Source organism: Brassica rapa, chromosome A03 (genome assembly GCF_000309985.2).
Source record: "Brassica rapa cultivar Chiifu-401-42 chromosome A03, CAAS_Brap_v3.01, whole genome shotgun sequence".
Lineage (NCBI taxonomy): Eukaryota > Viridiplantae > Streptophyta > Magnoliopsida > Brassicales > Brassicaceae > Brassica > Brassica rapa.
In genome coordinates, this window is record NC_024797.2 from 25,981,033 (window position 1) to 25,999,317 (window position 18,285).

Here is an 18,285-nt window from a genome sequence, read left to right on the forward strand (position 1 = left end):
TCCCCACCCCCCAACTTTCACAGTATAAGATTTGATTATTTTCATTTGAATTTTCTTTTACATTTTAATTTACCCGATTTGTTTCTCTTATATTTCTGATTTCATGAAAAAGATATTCCCATCCTCCACACATCAACAAGGGACATGTCCTTAAAGTGAATGCTATTTTCACCAAACATCGTAATTACATGGAATTTCTTTTATTTTATTTTAAATTTGTTTGCTTCTTTTGTTTATATATAAAATTATACAAATCTTGTTACAACTGTCTCTTAATTAAATGATGTACTATATAGAAAACAAATCGCCTAACTCAGAACGTGAGACGTTAAAACAAAAACATCTACTCACTTCTTCATTACCTACTTGCAACTTGCTAGTAAAATTTATTCATTTTAGCAAGATGTTGATTTACTTTTTAAAACCTTTTCCAGTTTTGATTTATTAATTAATAAATTATGTTTTAAAAAATATTTAAGTTATGTTTTGTTTGCTTCTCAAGAAATTTGGTAATGGAAAAAAATCAACTTGATAAAAGTAAGATCTAATTTTATTTAATAAAATTTATAGCTTGAGATTTGGCTTAGATCTATGAGATTTTGATCTAAAAAGATCTGCCATCTAAGATTTTACTCATCTAAAGAAAATGGGTGAAAGTAGGGTTAAAACAATAAATAATTAGGCAAGAACTATATGGGCCTAGCTAAAAGCCCATCAAAACTTAAAAAAGTTGTAAAAAGGCATGACGTAACCAACCTAAAACAGCACCTGATCAACCTCTTAATTCCGCATCAAGTCACATGTCGTTTTCAGTTTCCCTTAGATTTCCCGGGAAAAGGAAAATAAATAAATAAATGGAAAAAGTAAAAAATAACAAAAAGACAGAAGAGGTTTATGTTTCAACGCTTAGTTAAATCTGAAGAAGAAGAAGGAAAAAGAAAACAAGTCAAAACACTCAATGGAAGATCCTACCGCAAGCAATGCGACTCCTCCGGCGAATTCTTCTCCTCACCTCAGTCCACCACCGTCGATGAGCACTCCGATCATCTCACTCGAGTCACGAATCAACCGTTTGATCAATGCCAACCAATCTCCATCGCCATCACGGTCTATATACTCTGATAGATTCATCCCCAGTAGATCCGGATCCAATTACGCGCTCTTCGATCTCGCTAAAGACGGGAAAGAAGACGGAGCTGGCTCTTACGCGACTCTGCTACGCGCGGCGATGTTCGGTCCCGAGACGCCGGAGAAGAGAGACATCACTGGGTTCTCTACGTCGCGAAATATTTTTCGGTTTAAGACGGAGACGAATCGGTGTTCGGATTCGTTTTCGCCGTTTGTGTCTGATGATGGTCCTGGTGTTAGCCAGAGTCCGATCAAGGCGTTGAGGAAGGTGTCGCGATCGCCCTATAAGGTTTGTGTTTTTTTTGTTTTTTGGTTTTCTGTGTCCGATCGTGCATTGTCGGGATGATTTTGATTGTCGAATTTATTACAACCGATCTCGATCATGTGTTGTGTTTTTTTTTTTTTTGGGAGTTAGATGTGCGTATTGATTGTTTCTTTGACGGGTTGTTGTGTAATGTCTGGATATTTGAGTTTGGAGACTTTAGATTCTCGATCTCGTTGACTTTTGTTGTTAGATTCCATTGATGCATGAAACAATCTGTTATCTTAGTGATGTGATGAGTCTTGAGGTAAGGTTGATCTTAGATCAAACCATTATTGAAGAATATATATATACATTTTTTTTATTGAAGAATGTTTGTTGTTTACTTTTTTTTCTATAACAATGTCAAGCTTGATTGGACTTGGATATTTGTGTGTGTGTGTAATATTGGTATGATTATGATAACAGAGTCTTTCTTTGTGTTTGTCAGGTACTAGATGCACCGGCTTTGCAAGATGATTTTTATTTAAATCTGGTTGACTGGTCAGCGCAGAATGTTCTTGCGGTGGGATTAGGGAACTGCGTGTATTTGTGGAATGCTAGTAGTAGCAAGGTGAGTGTCCCTTATCTTCTCAGTTCTCACTTTCAAATTTCTAGGAACGCTTGTTTTTGATGTTGATTACTTTCTTGAATTTCAACAGGTTACTACGCTATGTGATCTAGGGGCTGATGATAGTGTTTGCTCAGTAGGTTGGAACTTCCGTGGAACTCATCTGGCTGTTGGAACTAGTAACGGGAAAGTACAGGTTAGATCTTGTTTACCATTTGTTGTTGTAACTTAGAATCTACGTTACAGCATCAAAAAGGAAAGTAACTACACATCCCCTATATATAGTCCAGTCACGTTGTAACTGTAAATTAGATAGTTCACGCCATATATAAAATCTTGATCATTAGTGGAACAATATCAATGGGGGTTATTACAAAGATGTTTTTCTATATTTGATAAGATATGCTCGAATAAAGAACTATCAAGGGGTTTTAGATTTTTTTTTAATGGAATTTATTCGTTTTAATTGTGTGTTTGGATAGATATGGGATGCGTCGCGGTGCAAGAGGACAAGAACAATGGAAGGACATCGTCTAAGAGTTGGAGCACTGGCATGGAGCTCATCTGTTCTTTCATCTGGTAGCAGAGACAAGAGTATTCTTCAAAGAGACATACGTTGCGAAGAAGATCATGTCAGTAAACTCACAGGTCACAAATCCGAAGTATGCGGACTCAAGTGGTCTTACGATAACAGAGAGTTAGCATCTGGTGGAAACGACAATAGGGTATGTACCAACTACTATATTCCAAATTTGCGGTTACATTATTTTTTAAGTCTTCTTTTCAGCATGGGCTAAAATGGTTTTATTAATAAATGTTTTTTTTGCAGCTTTTTGTATGGAACCAACATTCAACACAACCAGTATTGAAATATAGTGAACACACAGCAGCGGTTAAAGCAATTGCTTGGTCTCCTCATGTGCACGGGCTTCTTGCTTCTGGTGGTGGGACTGCTGATAGATGCATACGTTTTTGGAATACAACCACAAATGCTCATTTAAGTTCCATAGATACTGGCAGTCAGGTATATTTCCTTAGCTTGACATGACTTCCACGAAACATAACCAACGGTTAGTAATCATCTTTGTTCTTGCATGTGACAGGTATGCAATCTAGCTTGGTCTAAAAATGTAAACGAGCTGGTTAGCACGCACGGATACTCCCAAAACCAAATCATAGTCTGGAAATACCCAACCATGTCCAAAGTAACAAATCTCTTTAACCTTTGACTTTGTATATTACTATGCATCATTAAGGATATGTAGTTAACTTAACCATCTCTTTTTTGGGGGTTCAGGTTGCAACTTTAACCGGTCACACATACCGTGTTCTGTACCTTGCGGTCTCACCTGATGGACAGACGATTGTAACAGGAGCAGGAGATGAAACCTTAAGGTTCTGGAATGTCTTCCCATCCCCAAAATCTCAGGTATAGAAAGCAATCAACTTATCTCCATTTGTGTACTTAATGATCACAAAATGCTATTTTCAGAAGAAAAAAAAATAATTCGATTATTTTCCTTCTCTATGCAGAACACGGATAGTGAAATCGGTTCAACATTCTTTGGTAGAACAACAATAAGGTGAAAAGATCTTACAAAACACACAAAGACAGATCATAAATGTCCATTTCAGTTCTTCAACATCAGCAGCCTCTTGAGTTGGTCTTCTCAACCAACGTTTTTCAAACGGATGCAAAAAGATAACCCTTTTGATATAATACAACCATCTGGGTTTGTCACAAAATTTTCAAATTGTATATCTTTATTCAAATTTTTCTTTTTATTCGTCATCATATATAAAAAATTTGTTGTTCAAATTTACTTACGAATATAGATGCAATAATTTGTCGCCCTATTCTCCATATATTACTTCTCTGCTCTCTTGCCCAATATGCATGCACCCCATGGACAGAGACAAGTCAAAAAGTCTCATACATTCTAAAACTTTTTATATAAAATCCTTGATTGTTTATAACTTCTAAAATCTGACGAATGAAGTCGGATATACAAAGTCATCTTTGTTTGGTTTAACAACCAAAGAAGAAGATTGTGAGGAAAGATAACAAATATATCCAAAAGAATGATTTGGAATCATTAGAAGCAAGGAGTGGCCGGTACGCTTTGTATCGTAGACCAGCACACAAGTCTTTTGCCGTCACTCTGAATCTCTTTACCTTCACGTTTCTCCTTTGGTTTCACGTGTTACATCGGTGCATTACGTCCTACTAAATATACGACTATTCATACTTTAATACTATAGTTTTTTAGTATCTACGTCACGGTCTATACAAACCAACTTCTTTGACTTCATTACAAGAGCAGACACATAATATTAAACATGTTTAACATATACAAATACTAAACATGTTTAACATATACAAATAATAGACACATAATATTAAACATGTTTAACTTAATTTAATACTACTAAACATATACAAATAATTGTTACTTTCCTATACCACATTATGTACACCAAACCAAACCAAACCAGACTAATATTAGATCTAACAAAAGGTTTCCATATACAAAAGACTTGTATTATGTCCGTTGAATCACTAGAGTTTCTCCGGCTTAGGCATTCCCTCGGCCTGCGTCCCAGGGTAGTCAGTAACACCTTCGTTACTAAGACTATGAGACCACGGAATCGAGCTAACCTGCGGGAAACAACAACTGCACTCATCCTTGCACCGAGTCTGAGGAAGAGTTTGAGTCCTGTGACCATCAGACGAAGTAGCTTCCCAAAGCGGACCCCAACATTCAACTCTGTTGAACTCATCGGCATTAGAATGGAAATAAACCCAAACAAGAGCTTCTTGTAAATCGGGATAGTTGTTCAACAAGTTGCCGTCTCCATGAACAATAGCCTTCAACACCTGACAATTAACATTTTGTAATGAAACCAAGAAACAAATAAATAATTATTTTATTTTTTACTTACAACAGGTAGTTCTTTGGAAAAGATGTAGTATCGTAACTTTGGGAAGAGATCTAAGAGGAAATGGCCACCGCTAATGTGGCAGTGGACGTGAAGAGACATGTCCCCTTTCACTTTCTTCCATTCTGCTACCACTTCATCTCTGTATAGCCTATTTGCCCATCCTTCCAACTATAATATAACATAAATCTATACACATCAGCCTCTATATTTTCTAAAACCGTTCTTCAGTGGCACTCAGAAACGTATAGACGCATACATACCTGAGAGTTGTTAATAGAGTGAGAAATAGCTAAGGTTAGTTTAGCTGTAATGTCACTGTGAGTGAGAGTATACGTTCTTGGGAGCGTTGGTGGATGCTTCTTGTCATCAACCCCTAGAAACAACACTTTCAGCTTGGATGATTCGAAAATAGCCGGTCCAAACAATCTTGCCATCTGCAACCAAATCCAAAAACCCTTCAAGATTTGATCTTTACTTTGATTTAATGAATCATTAGTAGATACTCAAATTCCTTGAATTCAAACAAAACAACTTCAAGTTTCATCACACTGAATTTCAAGAATAAATCAAATAAAGAGACAAAAGAATTGATTAAAAGAAGCCTTACAGGAACAACTGATTGGTTCTTCCTCTTGGATCTTGTATTGGAGACAAGAAGTGAGTTCGTACTATTACCCCGTTTGTCTGAATAAGCTGGTTTCAGCTTTGTCGGTAACAACATGTTCGCTGACAAACTACACATCTCTTCTTCTCTCTCTCTCTTGAACCAAATCAAAGCTTCAATTTTTTTTTCAGAATAAGAGAGAGAGATGAATACAGAGAGACCCTTTACCGAGGCTTGGAAACCAGATAGATCTCACACGAGATCGAAAGCTTGGAACTTTAACGATTGCTTGAAGCTTGAGATATTTATCTTCTCTGTTCCTGGAATTTAGGGTTCTTCTTCTGATGATGCGTATTGGGTTGGTTCTTGTCTTGTGTGTGTTAAATGGTGTTTGCTTTACGTTTCACACTTGCTTGCCCAAATCTTAGAGACTCTTTGGAACTTTTTTTTCTGACCATCAGAGAGTGCCACGTGTCATCTAAATCCTTGCATGAGCTGCCCATCTGGCGTCATTGTGGGGCTAGCAAGTGGCTTTGACATTCTTGTTGGATAACTTAACCATCATCTCGTCTCGTTGGGACAAAAAAGACACAGATTCGGCTCTAACCGAACCTTAATTATGAGCCTGTCGAGCCGAACCCAATATTCTCGGTTTATTTACAGTTGAATAATCTAATTTAATTGGTTTACTCGGTTTATTGATATCTCTACCTGTTTAGAACCAATGTTTCCAAACCCGATCCAAACACTGGTCGGATCACCGGATTATTAGATCGACCACGGCCGAACCGCAAATTAACAAATTAAATAATTTTGTTATATAATAATATATTAGCTATTGAAAACATAAGAAAAATTAGTTAGATTGGATTCAACGATACAAGATCATTAAAGACATTATTCGAGGCATTATTTATTTTCATCGAGATTCACAGTTCACAATCATACACCGTGACCTCAAACCCAACAACGTTTTTTTAAATGTTAATATGTACCCCAACATTTCAGATTTTAGATTGTCGATCATCTTTGGAACAGAGCAAACTCGAAGAGATACCAATAGAATTGCTGGAACTTTGTAATTTCTGCTCAGTACTCACAATAGCTGAAAACACACAAAGTTCGTTAAACCTTTTTCTATAGCATATTAACCCCAAATTTTATGTTTTCAGTGCGTACATGTCACCAGAGTATGCAATGCATGGACAATACTCTATGAAATCTGACGTTTACAGTTTTGGAGTCTTAGTTTTTGAGATCATAAGCGGTAAGAGAAACAGTGTTGTCTACCAGATGGATGAAACTAGTACTACTGGAAACTTGGTCACAAATGTTAGCCTAAAAAATATGTCAATGATTTACAATCTTTAAATATATGGACAAATGGTTATTTGATTGTTTCAATCTATTAGGCTTGGAGGCTTTGGAAAAACCAGTCACCATTAGAGCTGGTGGATGCGGTCATTGGAAGGAAATATCAGAGAAATGAAGTCACTAGATGCATCCACATTGCATGCGTTCAAGACAAACCTAGAAGACCGTCCACTGTTATCATCTTGATGCTCACTTTACCAAAGCCTCGTCTACCTAGATTTTTCCGGCGAGTCTGGCACAAACTGGACCAGGCATCAGATGGATTTAAATCAAGTCAACCTACAGGAAGAGCTGTTGGATGTTCTGTTAATGACGTGACGATTACTGAACCTTCGTTGAAGATGGAATTCAAGTCTGAATGATACTTCTAATAGTGTTTTCTTGTGACTGAATATTCTTGTAACGTCTCTATGCATTTGCTGGATTTACCAAACCCTAAGTCGTGCTTGAGTGACAAGGGGGTATAATCTCAGTTTGCCAAATCCCAACAAACTTTGTCAGATTCGACCTGATATGATCTGCAACGTTGTGAAGAGTCTGTGTAACAAACGAAACATAAGAGTTATTTCACCACTTGACCAGTCAAAAGCTCTGGTGTTGTTTCGGACAGTTCATGATAAGTACATCTGAACTGGCTTTGAGTGACGTTAGAAAGGAGGAGAAGGAGACACTTCTTGTTGAAAGTGCTGTTTTGGTCTGAAAGATCCTCCTTCGTCCAAAACCGTTGTTTACTAAAAGTTACATTTACAGTTCTGCCCCTATATACTTTATAAAACTACATTTGCTGCTCACGTCTATTATCGGATCTTCGTTGCCGACGTTACCTTCCAGTTACCACCGTCTTCTGCCACCGTCGACTTCTCCTTAACCGGTGTTTTTTATTTCAAAGAATATCTTCTATAAGTAGGTAACGTTTAAATATAATAGATGAAGCTTTAACATTTATTGCAGACCAGTTGTTCGACGAAATGTCTGAATGACTTTTTGAAATGTCGTTGTGTGGTTCAGTCAAATATTGAATAGAGCTTCTATGTTTTGTTTCTGTCTTCATATTATCAATGACAATACAAATCGTTCCCTTGTTGAATGTCTTTTTCTTTTGCCCTTTTTAAAACAGGTGAATCTTGCAAAGCATTTGTGATGATCAATACTCTGGTTTCTCCTTCTAGTGTTGTATGTACTGTGCCTCCTCCACTCTTGAGTCTTTTCTTTTCGTTGACCATTCAATCCAGTTTTATATTTTATTTTTAATCATCTCGTTGTCCATGTGCGTCTTGAAAATTTAATGTGATAAAACTACTAGTTACTCCTTTGTGTAGGGATTTGGATCTCAGAAACCGAAGTTTGACAAATCTTGTAAGAAAGTGAAGCAGAGAGCAGTAAGAATGGAACTCACAATCACTCAGCCTGATGATTGGCATCTTCATCTCCGTGACGGCGATCTCCTTCAGGCTGTTGTTCCCCACAGGTTTATATAACTCCCTGCAATTTTACATGTATATCAATGGAGTGTTTGTGTGTGTCTTTTCACATCTCTGCTGCTGTTTTTAATTTCTGTTCTATATATAAACCTTTGTTGTTTTGTTCTATATATATATTTCTCAGTTTCTTTGATGCTTGTGTTTTGTCTGATGAGAAAATGGGTTGTGTACATGTGTGTAGTGCGAGTCATTTTAGGAGAGCGGTTGTGATGCCGAATCTGAAGCCCCCTGTGACCACTACTGCAGCTGCCATTACTTACCGTGAATCTATCATGAAAGCTTTGCCAATTGGGAGCAGCTTTGATCCACTAATGACTCTTTATTTGACTGACAAAACCCATCCTGATGAGATCAAGCTCGCCAGTAAGTACTTGTCCCATTGTTTTCTTCATCATAGTCAGATACATTTTAGTTGTATTCTTGCGGCAGTTCAGTTTATGTATAATGTAATCTCTTTTTATAGGGGAGAGTGGTGTGGTTTACGCGGTGAAGCTGTACCCTGCCGGAGCCACAACCAACTCTCAAGATGGTGTCACAGACCTCTTTGGGAAATGCTTGCCAGTATTAGAAGAGATGGTCAAACAAAACATGCCTCTTCTGGTAAATAAATCACACAGCAGACTAGACTTTTTGTCATTTAGACTTTGTCTAAGGAATGTTTATTTGGTTAGGTTCATGGAGAGGTCACAGATCCGAGTATTGATGTCTTTGACCGCGAGAAAATCTTCATTGAGACGGTTCTGCAGCCTCTAATCCAACGCCTTCCACAGCTGAAAGTAGTGATGGAACACATCACTACGATGGATGCTGTGAACTTCGTTGAATCTTGCAAAGAAGGTTTTGTAACTCACCTCTCATTCATCCTTGTCTTTTTGTTAATCTTCCATGCTCAAAATCCTTTTGTTGGCTTGGCTTCTAGGGTTTGTGGGTGCCACAGTCACACCACAGCATCTCCTTCTCAACAGGAACGCTCTTTTCCAAGGTGGATTACAACCGCACAACTACTGCCTTCCCGTTCTCAAAAGAGAGATACACCGTATGCTCTTCACTTCCCCTCTGGATCATCCAGATTCCCATTTTCTATATCTGCTTTCTGAAGATCACTGTGCTTTTACTTCATATCCACAGGAGAAGCCATTGTCAAAGCTGTAACTAGTGGAAGCAAGAAGTTCTTCCTAGGCACAGATAGTGCTCCACATGAGCGGAGAAGAAAAGAATCATCATGTGGATGTGCTGGTATTTACAGCGCTCCTGTTGCTTTGTCTCTATACGCCAAGGTCTTTGATGAGGTAACTTCAAACGGTTTTTTACTTTTCCCGGTTTGGAGTTTCCTTTAATGCTCATATCTTTTACCCTCTTGAACATTCAGGCGGGTGCGCTTGACAAGTTGGAAGCTTTCACAAGCTTCAATGGACCTGATTTCTATGGCCTCCCGAGAAACTCTTCAAAGATTACACTGAAGAAAGCTCCTTGGAAGGTTCCTGAGGTCTTATCCTTCTCATTTGGAGAGATCATTCCAATGTTTGCTGGAGAAACCCTTCAATGGCAACCATCTTTCGAGTAATGTGTTGGTTTGGAGTTGTCTAAACATTTCTCCCAAATTGGAGTACCTCTTGTATCTTTTAATTTTGGATTTTCTTATGGCTGAGTTAAAGGTCTGCATTTTTTTTTTGAGAAATAAAAGCAAGATACTGATCAAGAATGCTTATTTTGTGTGTTTGAATCTGTTTTTTTTTTTTTACTTTCTTTTTTCCATTGAATCTAAGACCATCTCCAATGGTTCACTCTATTTTTTACTCTAAAATAGAGTAACTCTATAATAGAGTTGTGATATACTCCAATGGTACTCTATTTTAGAGTGAAAAATAGAGTGATGAACAAACAAAAAACAACTTACTCTATATATAGAGTAAACCCATTTTTTACTCTATTATAGAGTGGAAAATAGAGTACCATTGGAGCATTTTTACTCTAAACTCTATTTTAGAGTGAAAAATAGAGTGGAGTTGGAGATGTCCTAATTGACAGTATAATCCTTAATCAGAGTGTGCAAGATGTCCCATTCTCGTAAACACTACGAAAAGTAAAGTGATTTTTCTTCGATATTACCTATGAATTTTATGATTTCTACTTAATTACGTAGAAAAAAAAGATTGTTTTTTTAATATATTGTAAACAGTATTTATTAAAAATGCATATAAACAAAATACTTCAAGCTAATATGTTCTATGTTCTAAGTTTCCAATACACCCAAAAGGGATAGAACAGTTTTTTATAGAAATTTTAGAAACTCAACCCATTGAATAAGAACAAAATACTACACTATGTTTAAGAACTTATTGACACCTCAACTTTTTGGACGAAAATATATAAAACATAAATAACATTCTTTTGAAGTTGTGAGGCTTAACTTCTTCTTTTTTTAAACTTGGCTTAACGTTAAAGAGGGAGTTTCTTGGATTGTCTTGGTTCAGGAGGTCCAATGAACAAACCAGTCTCCACTTCCATATTGTCAACGCTATCCGTGTTCACTTCTGCTGATGATAACGTTGATGATGGTGATGCTACTACTATTGCTCCCATTCCGCGCCACTTTTATTTACACAATTCACCAAAACTCTTAAATCAGAAAATACTATAGTTCATGGTTACCATAGCATTTACTACTGAAGGAAAATTTTTGTACCTTCTCCTTCAGTTCTTTATTTTCCTTAATGAGATTCCTCTCCTGAGATTTTGACAACGAGCAAAAAAATTTTCTCACTTGAAGTATTGAAAATATGATAAATTTATGTAATTATATAAAGATATGTACACATACATTAGAAAAGAGCGAGAAAAAAAGAAGTAAAGGTGAATTTTGTTTACCTCTTCCTTCAGCTTCTCAATTTCTTCACGGAGTAATTGGTACTGAAAAATAATTGAATTTACGAATATATGTAAACAAAATTTTACATGGTATAACATAATTTAAAGAATAGATAGACCTTCGCATGTACATTCTCATGAATCTTCAGTTAAAACATAAATAATATATCGACACTAGATGTAGCGGCGTTACTCTTTATACATTTGTGAAGCCATGCAAATTAATCATGCACTTAAGCAGCAACGATATACTCATGCATGGAATGCCACAGAAAGGGGATTAAATTTAGATAGCATGTTACGTGTTATATGTTTAACAGAACGTCACGTATTGTTCCATATAACTTTTTCTGCATAGTAATAAAAATGATGAAAACTGAATTTTGATTTAATGTGTAATTGAAAATGCAAAACCATAAACATATAACTTCTATCCTATTACAAAAACATAAAAATATAGTATGTTATCTACACTTAATATATCTTAATCTCATTGTAAAGATGATATTTGAAAGAAACTAAATCCTGATTGCATTTATCAAGGGAAATGATAAGTGGTGTACATATACAAGAACATATATTTTAATTTTTGATATTAAATGAATATCTAGTGTCCTATTATGCAGTGTTTATGTAAAATAGAGTACCTTCTTGGCTCTTATCCTGCTCAAGCCTCGCTCCAACTGATTCTCTAACTGTTGCAGCTCCTCAATAGAACATGCATCAATACCTTTCCCAAGCAATTTTCTGCAATTAATAAACAGCCGCATGATGTTACAGCTTCTAATTCATATCTATACGTAATTTTTTTTTCAGACGTTTATGAATGACAAACCGTTTAGATATCTCTAGCTGCTCAATTTTTTTTGTCAAACCATATGTTTCGTCTCTTGCTTGCTGCAAAATAAGTAGTTTAGTCGGTCAAACATATAAACACACAAATAATTTGTATGAAGAAGTTATTCATCCACAATATGTAAAACCCGAAATACGAATGATGATTTGTTTTCAGTCATAACTAAAATCAAAATTGAGATAGAGTTCTGATTACCTGAGAATTATTCTCTCTTGTGTGGTTAATCCCAGTTTCTTTGACCCGTTTCTGATATCGTTCTATTGTTTTTGCTATGCTAAAAATAGTCAAATGCAAATCGAAGAAACGCAAATGTGGAATCAAAATGTAAGCCTTTTGACTTTAATTCCCAACAAACATAATTACTATACGTTATTTCCTTTGTTCCTAAATATAATATTTTTTAGATAAAACACACTTATTAAGAAAGTTGTTTTTTTTATCTAAAAAGTACTATTAAAATTTTAAATTAAAAACTATTCAACTAATTATAAAATAGAACTATTAAATTTGATTGGTTACACAGTTTTTGATAAACTTAAAGCTACCTAGAAATATGAGAACATCCTACATATTGGAACATAAAAATTATTCTAAACATCATATATTTAGGAACAGAAGGAGTATTATTTTAAAATGATAAGACTAAATATGTGAATGAAAAGAAGAAGAAAATATTGGTGCGAATTTATATGTAACTGATCACTTTTTCTATTGTAACTAAACCATATGGCACTGTTGATTATATTGAAGAGATAATTATGTAGATGAAAATGGATATGGTTGAAATTAAGTAAACGGAAAGTATGTGACTTATTACAATAAATAGTGTAATTTTTCAATTATTTTTATATTTAACACGCTATATTGTTGAAATATCTTTTAAAATATTAATTCATTTTGTATCCTCACAAAGAGATAAATGAAATATTAAACGAGCTCAATAATAATAATATATAACTTTATGAAAACAGATTTTGTATATAATTTACACCCTAAAACTGATCTCTATATAAAAGAACTTTATTAGATAATTAAGATTCCACATAGATATAGGACATGACGAGGGGAAAAACCACGATTCTTAATTTCATTGTTCCCAAATTATTAGGATTATATCGTTTATATACTGCTTCCCTTCCTAAACGGTGAATTTTATAGCTTTAAATATATTAAAATATAATAAATATTTATAATTAAATTTATATATATATTTAATCTTAACTTTCTAATAATTATCCAATACTATTAACCAATTAAATATGTTTATAATATTTTAAACGATTTGCAACTTATTAATATCAATTAATAATCTAGCTTTGTAAAAAAAATTCTGAAAATTCTTTCTCTCCTTACGAAAACGGAGGGAATATTCTTAACTGATTAAATACTGAAAACGGAATATTTGTTTATGTTTACTTCGAAATGAATAAGATAGTAAAAACCACAACAACATTCTACTTACGACTTATGATCCATCCAACATCATACACTAATACGCATTCATACAGAGACGGGTAGATGTAAATATAGATGCACATGGACATGCTCAGACAAATACTGAAATTAATACTTACCCTTTAAAAATCATTAAACACTTCATTAAATAACAACTATGATTATGTGGTTAAGAATGCCTAGTTAATTGTGACTAACCTCTCTTGGTTTTGCTCAAAAGACATTTAAATACACGTAGATTGTTGAAATGCCTAATCGTTTTACTGTAACTCTATGTTTAATCCACTTAACTATAACTAAGCGAATAAAAAAAGAGAAAAGAAGGATGAATATAATTCTGATCTACATATGGGCTGACTCCTTCACTGCCATTGCTTAAGTAAACGTGTGTGGGTGAAAGTGAAGATAAATGCATCATTGTTGCCACATTTTTACATATTTATACATACATAATACATCCATATACACACATACAAAAGAAGCATGTAGACTTGCAGATATATACTCCCTCCGTTTTTTTAATATAAGTCGTTTTAGAGAAACTTTTTTGTTTCAAATTATATGTCGTTTTCGGTTTTTTATGTAACATTTATTAGTAATTAATGTTGTCTGACCAATGATAATATATCTTCTATTTTTCTATTGGTTAAATTGTGGTTAGGTAAATAATTAATGATGTTTTTGTTTCGAAAATATAAGAAATTAATGATTTTCTTAATCTATGTGCATAGCTTCAAAACGACTTATAATAAAAAACGGAGGGAGTATATATCAAAGTACAAACGTTTTATATCATGTGCTCACCATCTTAGACATGTCCGCTCAGGCGCTCACACATAAATGAGTAATTCAAAATTTCGAACGTTTGTTCACACACAAACATATATATAGTTAACTATATAAAAACATTGATAAAACCATACTCGCAGACACACACTTGTATGCATACATATGTAGAGAGACACATAGTACACATGTCTACATATGGAACGTTACTTCCTAACATGGCTATTTTGCCTAATTCATGAGCATTCTGATAACGCAGATAGACCTTATTCGAGTAATTAAAGGACTCTATGCTCAAATTCATATCTATATTGCCACATAATAAAACTAACTAGATATATCATATATATGTAGATAGTTAGCATTTGACTTTTCGTTGTTATAAATGGATAAAAATCAAGTATCAGATCATCAAAAAGATCTCATTAGAGAGAGAGAAAGTCAGAATGATCAACTCATCTACAGCAAATGCCATGTACACATATACATACATAGGTTGCAGTGCCATGTAAATCTGATTACTACAAGGGATCTATCCTATAAAAGTACTCCGATCTACTTTTCTATAAACAAAAATCACCATTGAATCACTCTCTATCACGACGACTTTGATAATCACATAACCAAATATAATCCATCGAATCTACGAGTTACCGTGAAAACTGGACCAGGTTAGCCCCAAATCGAGAAATCGATATTTTTAGCACAAGTAGATGGAAAAACAAAGAGTGGATAAGAGAGACATGTATGTACCTAGAGCTAGAGAACTCATAGAGTTTGGATCTTGGAGAGAAGATGATCAAACCAACTTCAGCATCACAAAGGACAGATAACTCGAAAGCTTTCTTTAAAAGTCCATTTCTTCTCTTGGAGAAAGTCACTTGCCTGCTCGTTGCGTTCTCTATCCTCTTGATCTCAGTCTTTCCCCTCACCATTATTCACTTTCTTATCAAAGCCTAAGATCTAAATCGTCTGATTTAATTACGTCAAACAAAAGAAAATAATTTATTTAGCTAAATAAAGCGAATAGCATCAAGAAATTGAAACTATGATTACATTGATTAGACATAGAATAATATAATTTATTCATCAATAATAAGTAGAACTAGAAAAGAAGAAACTCTTTGATTTGACTTTTAGAAGAAAAAAAAAGGAAACAATTTATTTGGTATAAATTGAAAAACATAGATCAATAAAAACTGAAGATGGATTTCGAGAATACCCTCTTTGTATGTTCTATGATCTTGGATTGATGAGTGGTTCTCTATTTGTATATATATCTGTATGTGTTTGTGGAGAGAGATAGAAAAGAATAGATTTGGGGAAAATGGTGTGATACAGATTGCTGGGAACTTCTTAAGAAACCCTAGATTTATGATGAGAGAGAGAACCACAAAATTATATTTTCTTTATGCTTGATATGTGTTGTTGATAATGCCCTTTTTTAATTAATTCTACAATTTTTATCTTTTGCCTACCAGTGGTCTATAAACCTAGTCCACCTGGCTCACTAGTAGCATTACGTTATTTCTTTCTTCTTTTGGTAAAAACTTTAAAATCCAAAGAAGAAGACCAAAATATATCAACAATAAAATAAGTGCAATAATTCTGGGAGGGGAAAGAATAAGTTCCAATGGGATCGACAAGGCTCATTTGATGATATGAAACTTCTTCTTTTGAATTTAAATTGTCTATTCAGTGGGTGATTAAACTATAATTACACAACTCGTACGACGCACATAAATAAATATATTTGGTATGTACGACAGAATTATTTTATGGGATAACTGATTAGTAAATGATACTGTTGGTGTAGTTGCAGATGATCTCTTGAACTTGAAATTATTAAGTATCGGTGATTTCAGAACCGGTGTCCGTCAAAGTGGGCTTCATCAATTCATCTGTAGACAACCAGCATCTCTGTCGGTTGCCAGCTCTTCTCGGACATGATGTGCTCAATAGCTTATTGGCACACGCACCTGACCTTCTGATCTCCGCAGAAATTGAAAGAAAAAAAAAATAGATAGAAAGAATCTGATAACTAAACGGGTAACTGTTTAAGACAAAAAGTTACTGAAACAATCATACATCTTAAATTCTTTTCGCTGTTAAACAGTTTAGGGATATTACAATGTTAGTTCTTTCATAGTATACAAATCGTTTCAAACAAGGTCTTACCTAAATAGATATCTGCACAATATAATTGAGATATCTGTATGATAGATGATTTAATGATGCTTTCTATAGATAAAACTTTATTTAGATCCCTCTTTTTTTTTCTTATTATTTTAAGAAATGAACTGTTGAAGCTCACAAGAATTGATTAATAAACTATACTACCTTTATTAAATTTGTTATCATTCTTTTTGTATTTGATTATTTTCTGATGTGATGAGTGAATAGCATTTCATATACACATTCATTCTTTATAACCATATTAAGTACAAATGGATAGATTTGACCAAGAGTAATAATGTTTTTACCAAAAATGTGAAGATACAGTAGTTATTACAAAAGATATGCATTAGTGTATTCAGTGCCAGCTTAAAACTATAGGACCCTTGGACAAAAATCTTTTTTATGCATTATAGCTAGTTGAGTAGAATATTATGTGGATCTTTGTTGTGAAAAACAAACATAAATATAATTATTTAGTTGTGTAAATAATTCATTTTTTTTAATTATCAAACTATATTTTGACCCGTGCAACCGCACGGATGTTTGTTTTCACTTTTCTATACATAAATTATTGTTTTAGAACATAATTGGTATATATTTTTAATGTTAATCATATACTTAAATATTTATATAACTATTTCAAATACAATAATTTTATAATTTACATATTATAATTAATTAATTGTTTAAACCTTATGTATTTGCCACTTCTTATTATATATTTATCTTATTGTATTTGCATTTAGTTATTAAGCAAATTAATATATTAATGAGAAAATATATTTAAAAAATATTTTGTATTTAATTTATGCTAAATTTTGACCCGTGTTTCAAAACTGGATTTCTTTTTACCAATATTTTTATGCTTATTCATTTTAGATAATTTATTATTGTATATATAAAAGTGTAAGATATGTTAATTTTTAGACTTGTATTATATAGTTTGTTAATTTTAAGTTGTTCTATCATCATATTATATTTTAAATAAATAGTTTATATTTATGAAAATAAAATTTATAAATTAATCAATTGAATATAATTTTATCATATTTATTTTAGTATAGTAATTATATTTTAACATGATCATGACTATAAAAATAGATAAAATAGGATATAATTTATTTATTTTCATTTCTAAACGATAACTTAAAATACATTAAGTTATTGTTTAAATATTTTTACACAGATTTATTAGAATTTTAAAATATAATATATAAATATATATTATATTTAAAATGAAAATATATTATGATTAAAGTAGTTACAAAGATTTTATATTATTAACTTTAAAGAAATACATGTTAATTTTTATACATGTATTATATAGTTTGATAATGTTAACCCATCTTACCAACATATTAGATTTTATTTTTGAACATAAATATTTTATAATTACGAAAATAAAATATATAAATATATAAATTTAATACAATTTTATTATATTTAGCTCAATATAATAATTTTATTTTAATATGATTGATTATGATTATATAATAAATAAAATATTATATTTTTTTTTCACTTTATATAACTGAATATATTAGTGTATAATAATATTTTAAACTAATTTCAAAATGATTGAAAATATTTAAATATAATTTCGAAAATGAAGATCTTGTAAAAGTCTTTTTAAACAGATTTGTTAGAATTTTAAAATTTATATTTAAAATGAAAAAATATCAAAAGATATTATGATTAAAATATTTTAAAAATTATATTTATTATTAGTCTGAATTAAAA

At 33.0% G+C, this 18,285-nt stretch overlaps 5 protein-coding genes across 8 annotated transcripts; 3 read left to right on the forward strand and 2 right to left on the reverse strand.

The window, feature by feature from the left end:
• Positions 1-39: 39 nt before the first annotated feature.
• On the forward strand, positions 40-3,871 carry LOC103861345 (protein FIZZY-RELATED 2). The gene is made up of 8 exons (XM_009139050.3): positions 40-1,417; positions 1,881-2,003; positions 2,092-2,196; positions 2,483-2,725; positions 2,830-3,024; positions 3,104-3,205; positions 3,298-3,429; positions 3,534-3,871. Exons 1-8 carry the CDS (start codon positions 959-961, stop codon positions 3,585-3,587), a joined length of 1,413 nt encoding a protein of 470 aa, XP_009137298.1. The 5' UTR covers positions 40-958; the 3' UTR covers positions 3,588-3,871.
• A 415-nt stretch (positions 3,872-4,286) lies between these two features.
• On the reverse strand, positions 4,287-5,987 carry LOC103861346 (magnesium dechelatase SGR1, chloroplastic). Its single transcript, XM_009139051.3, has 4 exons — positions 5,551-5,987; positions 5,204-5,377; positions 4,944-5,111; positions 4,287-4,878 (listed from the first exon to the last, which is right to left on the reverse strand). The coding sequence occupies exons 1-4, from the start codon at positions 5,683-5,685 to the stop codon at positions 4,561-4,563; spliced, it is 795 nt and encodes a 264-aa protein (XP_009137299.1). The 5' UTR covers positions 5,686-5,987; the 3' UTR covers positions 4,287-4,560.
• A 739-nt stretch (positions 5,988-6,726) lies between these two features.
• On the forward strand, positions 6,727-7,283 carry LOC103861750 (cysteine-rich receptor-like protein kinase 11). Its single transcript, XM_009139458.1, has 2 exons — positions 6,727-6,879; positions 6,960-7,283. Exons 1-2 carry the CDS (start codon positions 6,727-6,729, stop codon positions 7,281-7,283), a joined length of 477 nt encoding a protein of 158 aa, XP_009137706.1.
• Positions 7,284-7,628: 345 nt separating this feature from the next.
• On the forward strand, positions 7,629-10,136 carry LOC103861347 (dihydroorotase, mitochondrial). 4 transcript variants are annotated; one of them, XM_009139052.3, is made up of 9 exons: positions 7,629-7,828; positions 8,039-8,094; positions 8,241-8,389; positions 8,584-8,765; positions 8,866-9,002; positions 9,074-9,239; positions 9,322-9,438; positions 9,531-9,691; positions 9,772-10,136. In XM_009139052.3, the coding sequence occupies exons 2-9, from the start codon at positions 8,062-8,064 to the stop codon at positions 9,964-9,966; spliced, it is 1,140 nt and encodes a 379-aa protein (XP_009137300.1). In that variant the 5' UTR covers positions 7,629-7,828; positions 8,039-8,061; the 3' UTR covers positions 9,967-10,136. The 4 variants fall into 4 exon arrangements, with proteins under 4 accessions (XP_009137300.1, XP_009137302.1, XP_009137301.1 ...); XM_009139054.3 differs by having other exon boundaries at positions 7,643-7,824; XM_009139053.3 differs by having other exon boundaries at positions 7,691-7,828; positions 8,039-8,098.
• Positions 10,137-10,420: 284 nt separating this feature from the next.
• Positions 10,421-17,193, reverse strand: LOC103861349 (agamous-like MADS-box protein AGL19). Its single transcript, XM_009139055.3, has 8 exons — positions 15,590-17,193; positions 15,121-15,339; positions 12,322-12,400; positions 12,106-12,167; positions 11,918-12,017; positions 11,271-11,312; positions 11,089-11,130; positions 10,421-10,994 (listed from the first exon to the last, which is right to left on the reverse strand). Exons 2-8 carry the CDS (start codon positions 15,300-15,302, stop codon positions 10,842-10,844), a joined length of 660 nt encoding a protein of 219 aa, XP_009137303.2. The 5' UTR covers positions 15,303-15,339; positions 15,590-17,193; the 3' UTR covers positions 10,421-10,841.
• Positions 17,194-18,285: the final 1,092 nt, after the last annotated feature.

Bases quoted from the DNA above. Each gene is read 5' to 3' on its own strand.
- LOC103861345 (XM_009139050.3), top strand. From the start codon at position 959: ATGGAAGATCCTACCGCAAGCAATGCGACTCCTCCGGCGAATTCTTCT. The intron at 2,726-2,829 runs GTATGTACCAAC...TTTTTTTTGCAG, and splicing joins CTGGTGGAAACGACAATAGG to CTTTTTGTATGGAACCAACA. The intron at 3,206-3,297 runs GTAACAAATCTC...TTGGGGGTTCAG, and splicing joins AATACCCAACCATGTCCAAA to GTTGCAACTTTAACCGGTCA.
- LOC103861346 (XM_009139051.3), bottom strand. From the start codon at position 5,685: ATGTGTAGTTTGTCAGCGAACATGTTGTTACCGACAAAGCTGAAACCA. The intron at 5,378-5,550 runs GTAAGGCTTCTT...ATTTGGTTGCAG, and splicing joins AGAACCAATCAGTTGTTCCT to ATGGCAAGATTGTTTGGACC. The intron at 4,879-4,943 runs GTAAGTAAAAAA...GTTAATTGTCAG, and splicing joins TTTCCAAAGAACTACCTGTT to GTGTTGAAGGCTATTGTTCA.
- LOC103861750 (XM_009139458.1), top strand. From the start codon at position 6,727: ATGTCACCAGAGTATGCAATGCATGGACAATACTCTATGAAATCTGAC. The intron at 6,880-6,959 runs GTTAGCCTAAAA...TCAATCTATTAG, and splicing joins CTGGAAACTTGGTCACAAAT to GCTTGGAGGCTTTGGAAAAA.
- LOC103861347 (XM_009139052.3), top strand. From the start codon at position 8,062: ATGATCAATACTCTGGTTTCTCCTTCTAGTGTT. The intron at 8,390-8,583 runs GTTTATATAACT...ACATGTGTGTAG, and splicing joins CAGGCTGTTGTTCCCCACAG to TGCGAGTCATTTTAGGAGAG. The intron at 9,003-9,073 runs GTAAATAAATCA...TTATTTGGTTAG, and splicing joins AACAAAACATGCCTCTTCTG to GTTCATGGAGAGGTCACAGA.
- LOC103861349 (XM_009139055.3), bottom strand. From the start codon at position 15,302: ATGGTGAGGGGAAAGACTGAGATCAAGAGGATAGAGAACGCAACGAGC. The intron at 12,168-12,321 runs GTAATCAGAACT...CTTATTTTGCAG, and splicing joins CAAGAGAGAATAATTCTCAG to CAAGCAAGAGACGAAACATA. The intron at 11,313-11,917 runs GTACTCTATTTT...ATTATTTTTCAG, and splicing joins GCAGGATAAGAGCCAAGAAG to TACCAATTACTCCGTGAAGA.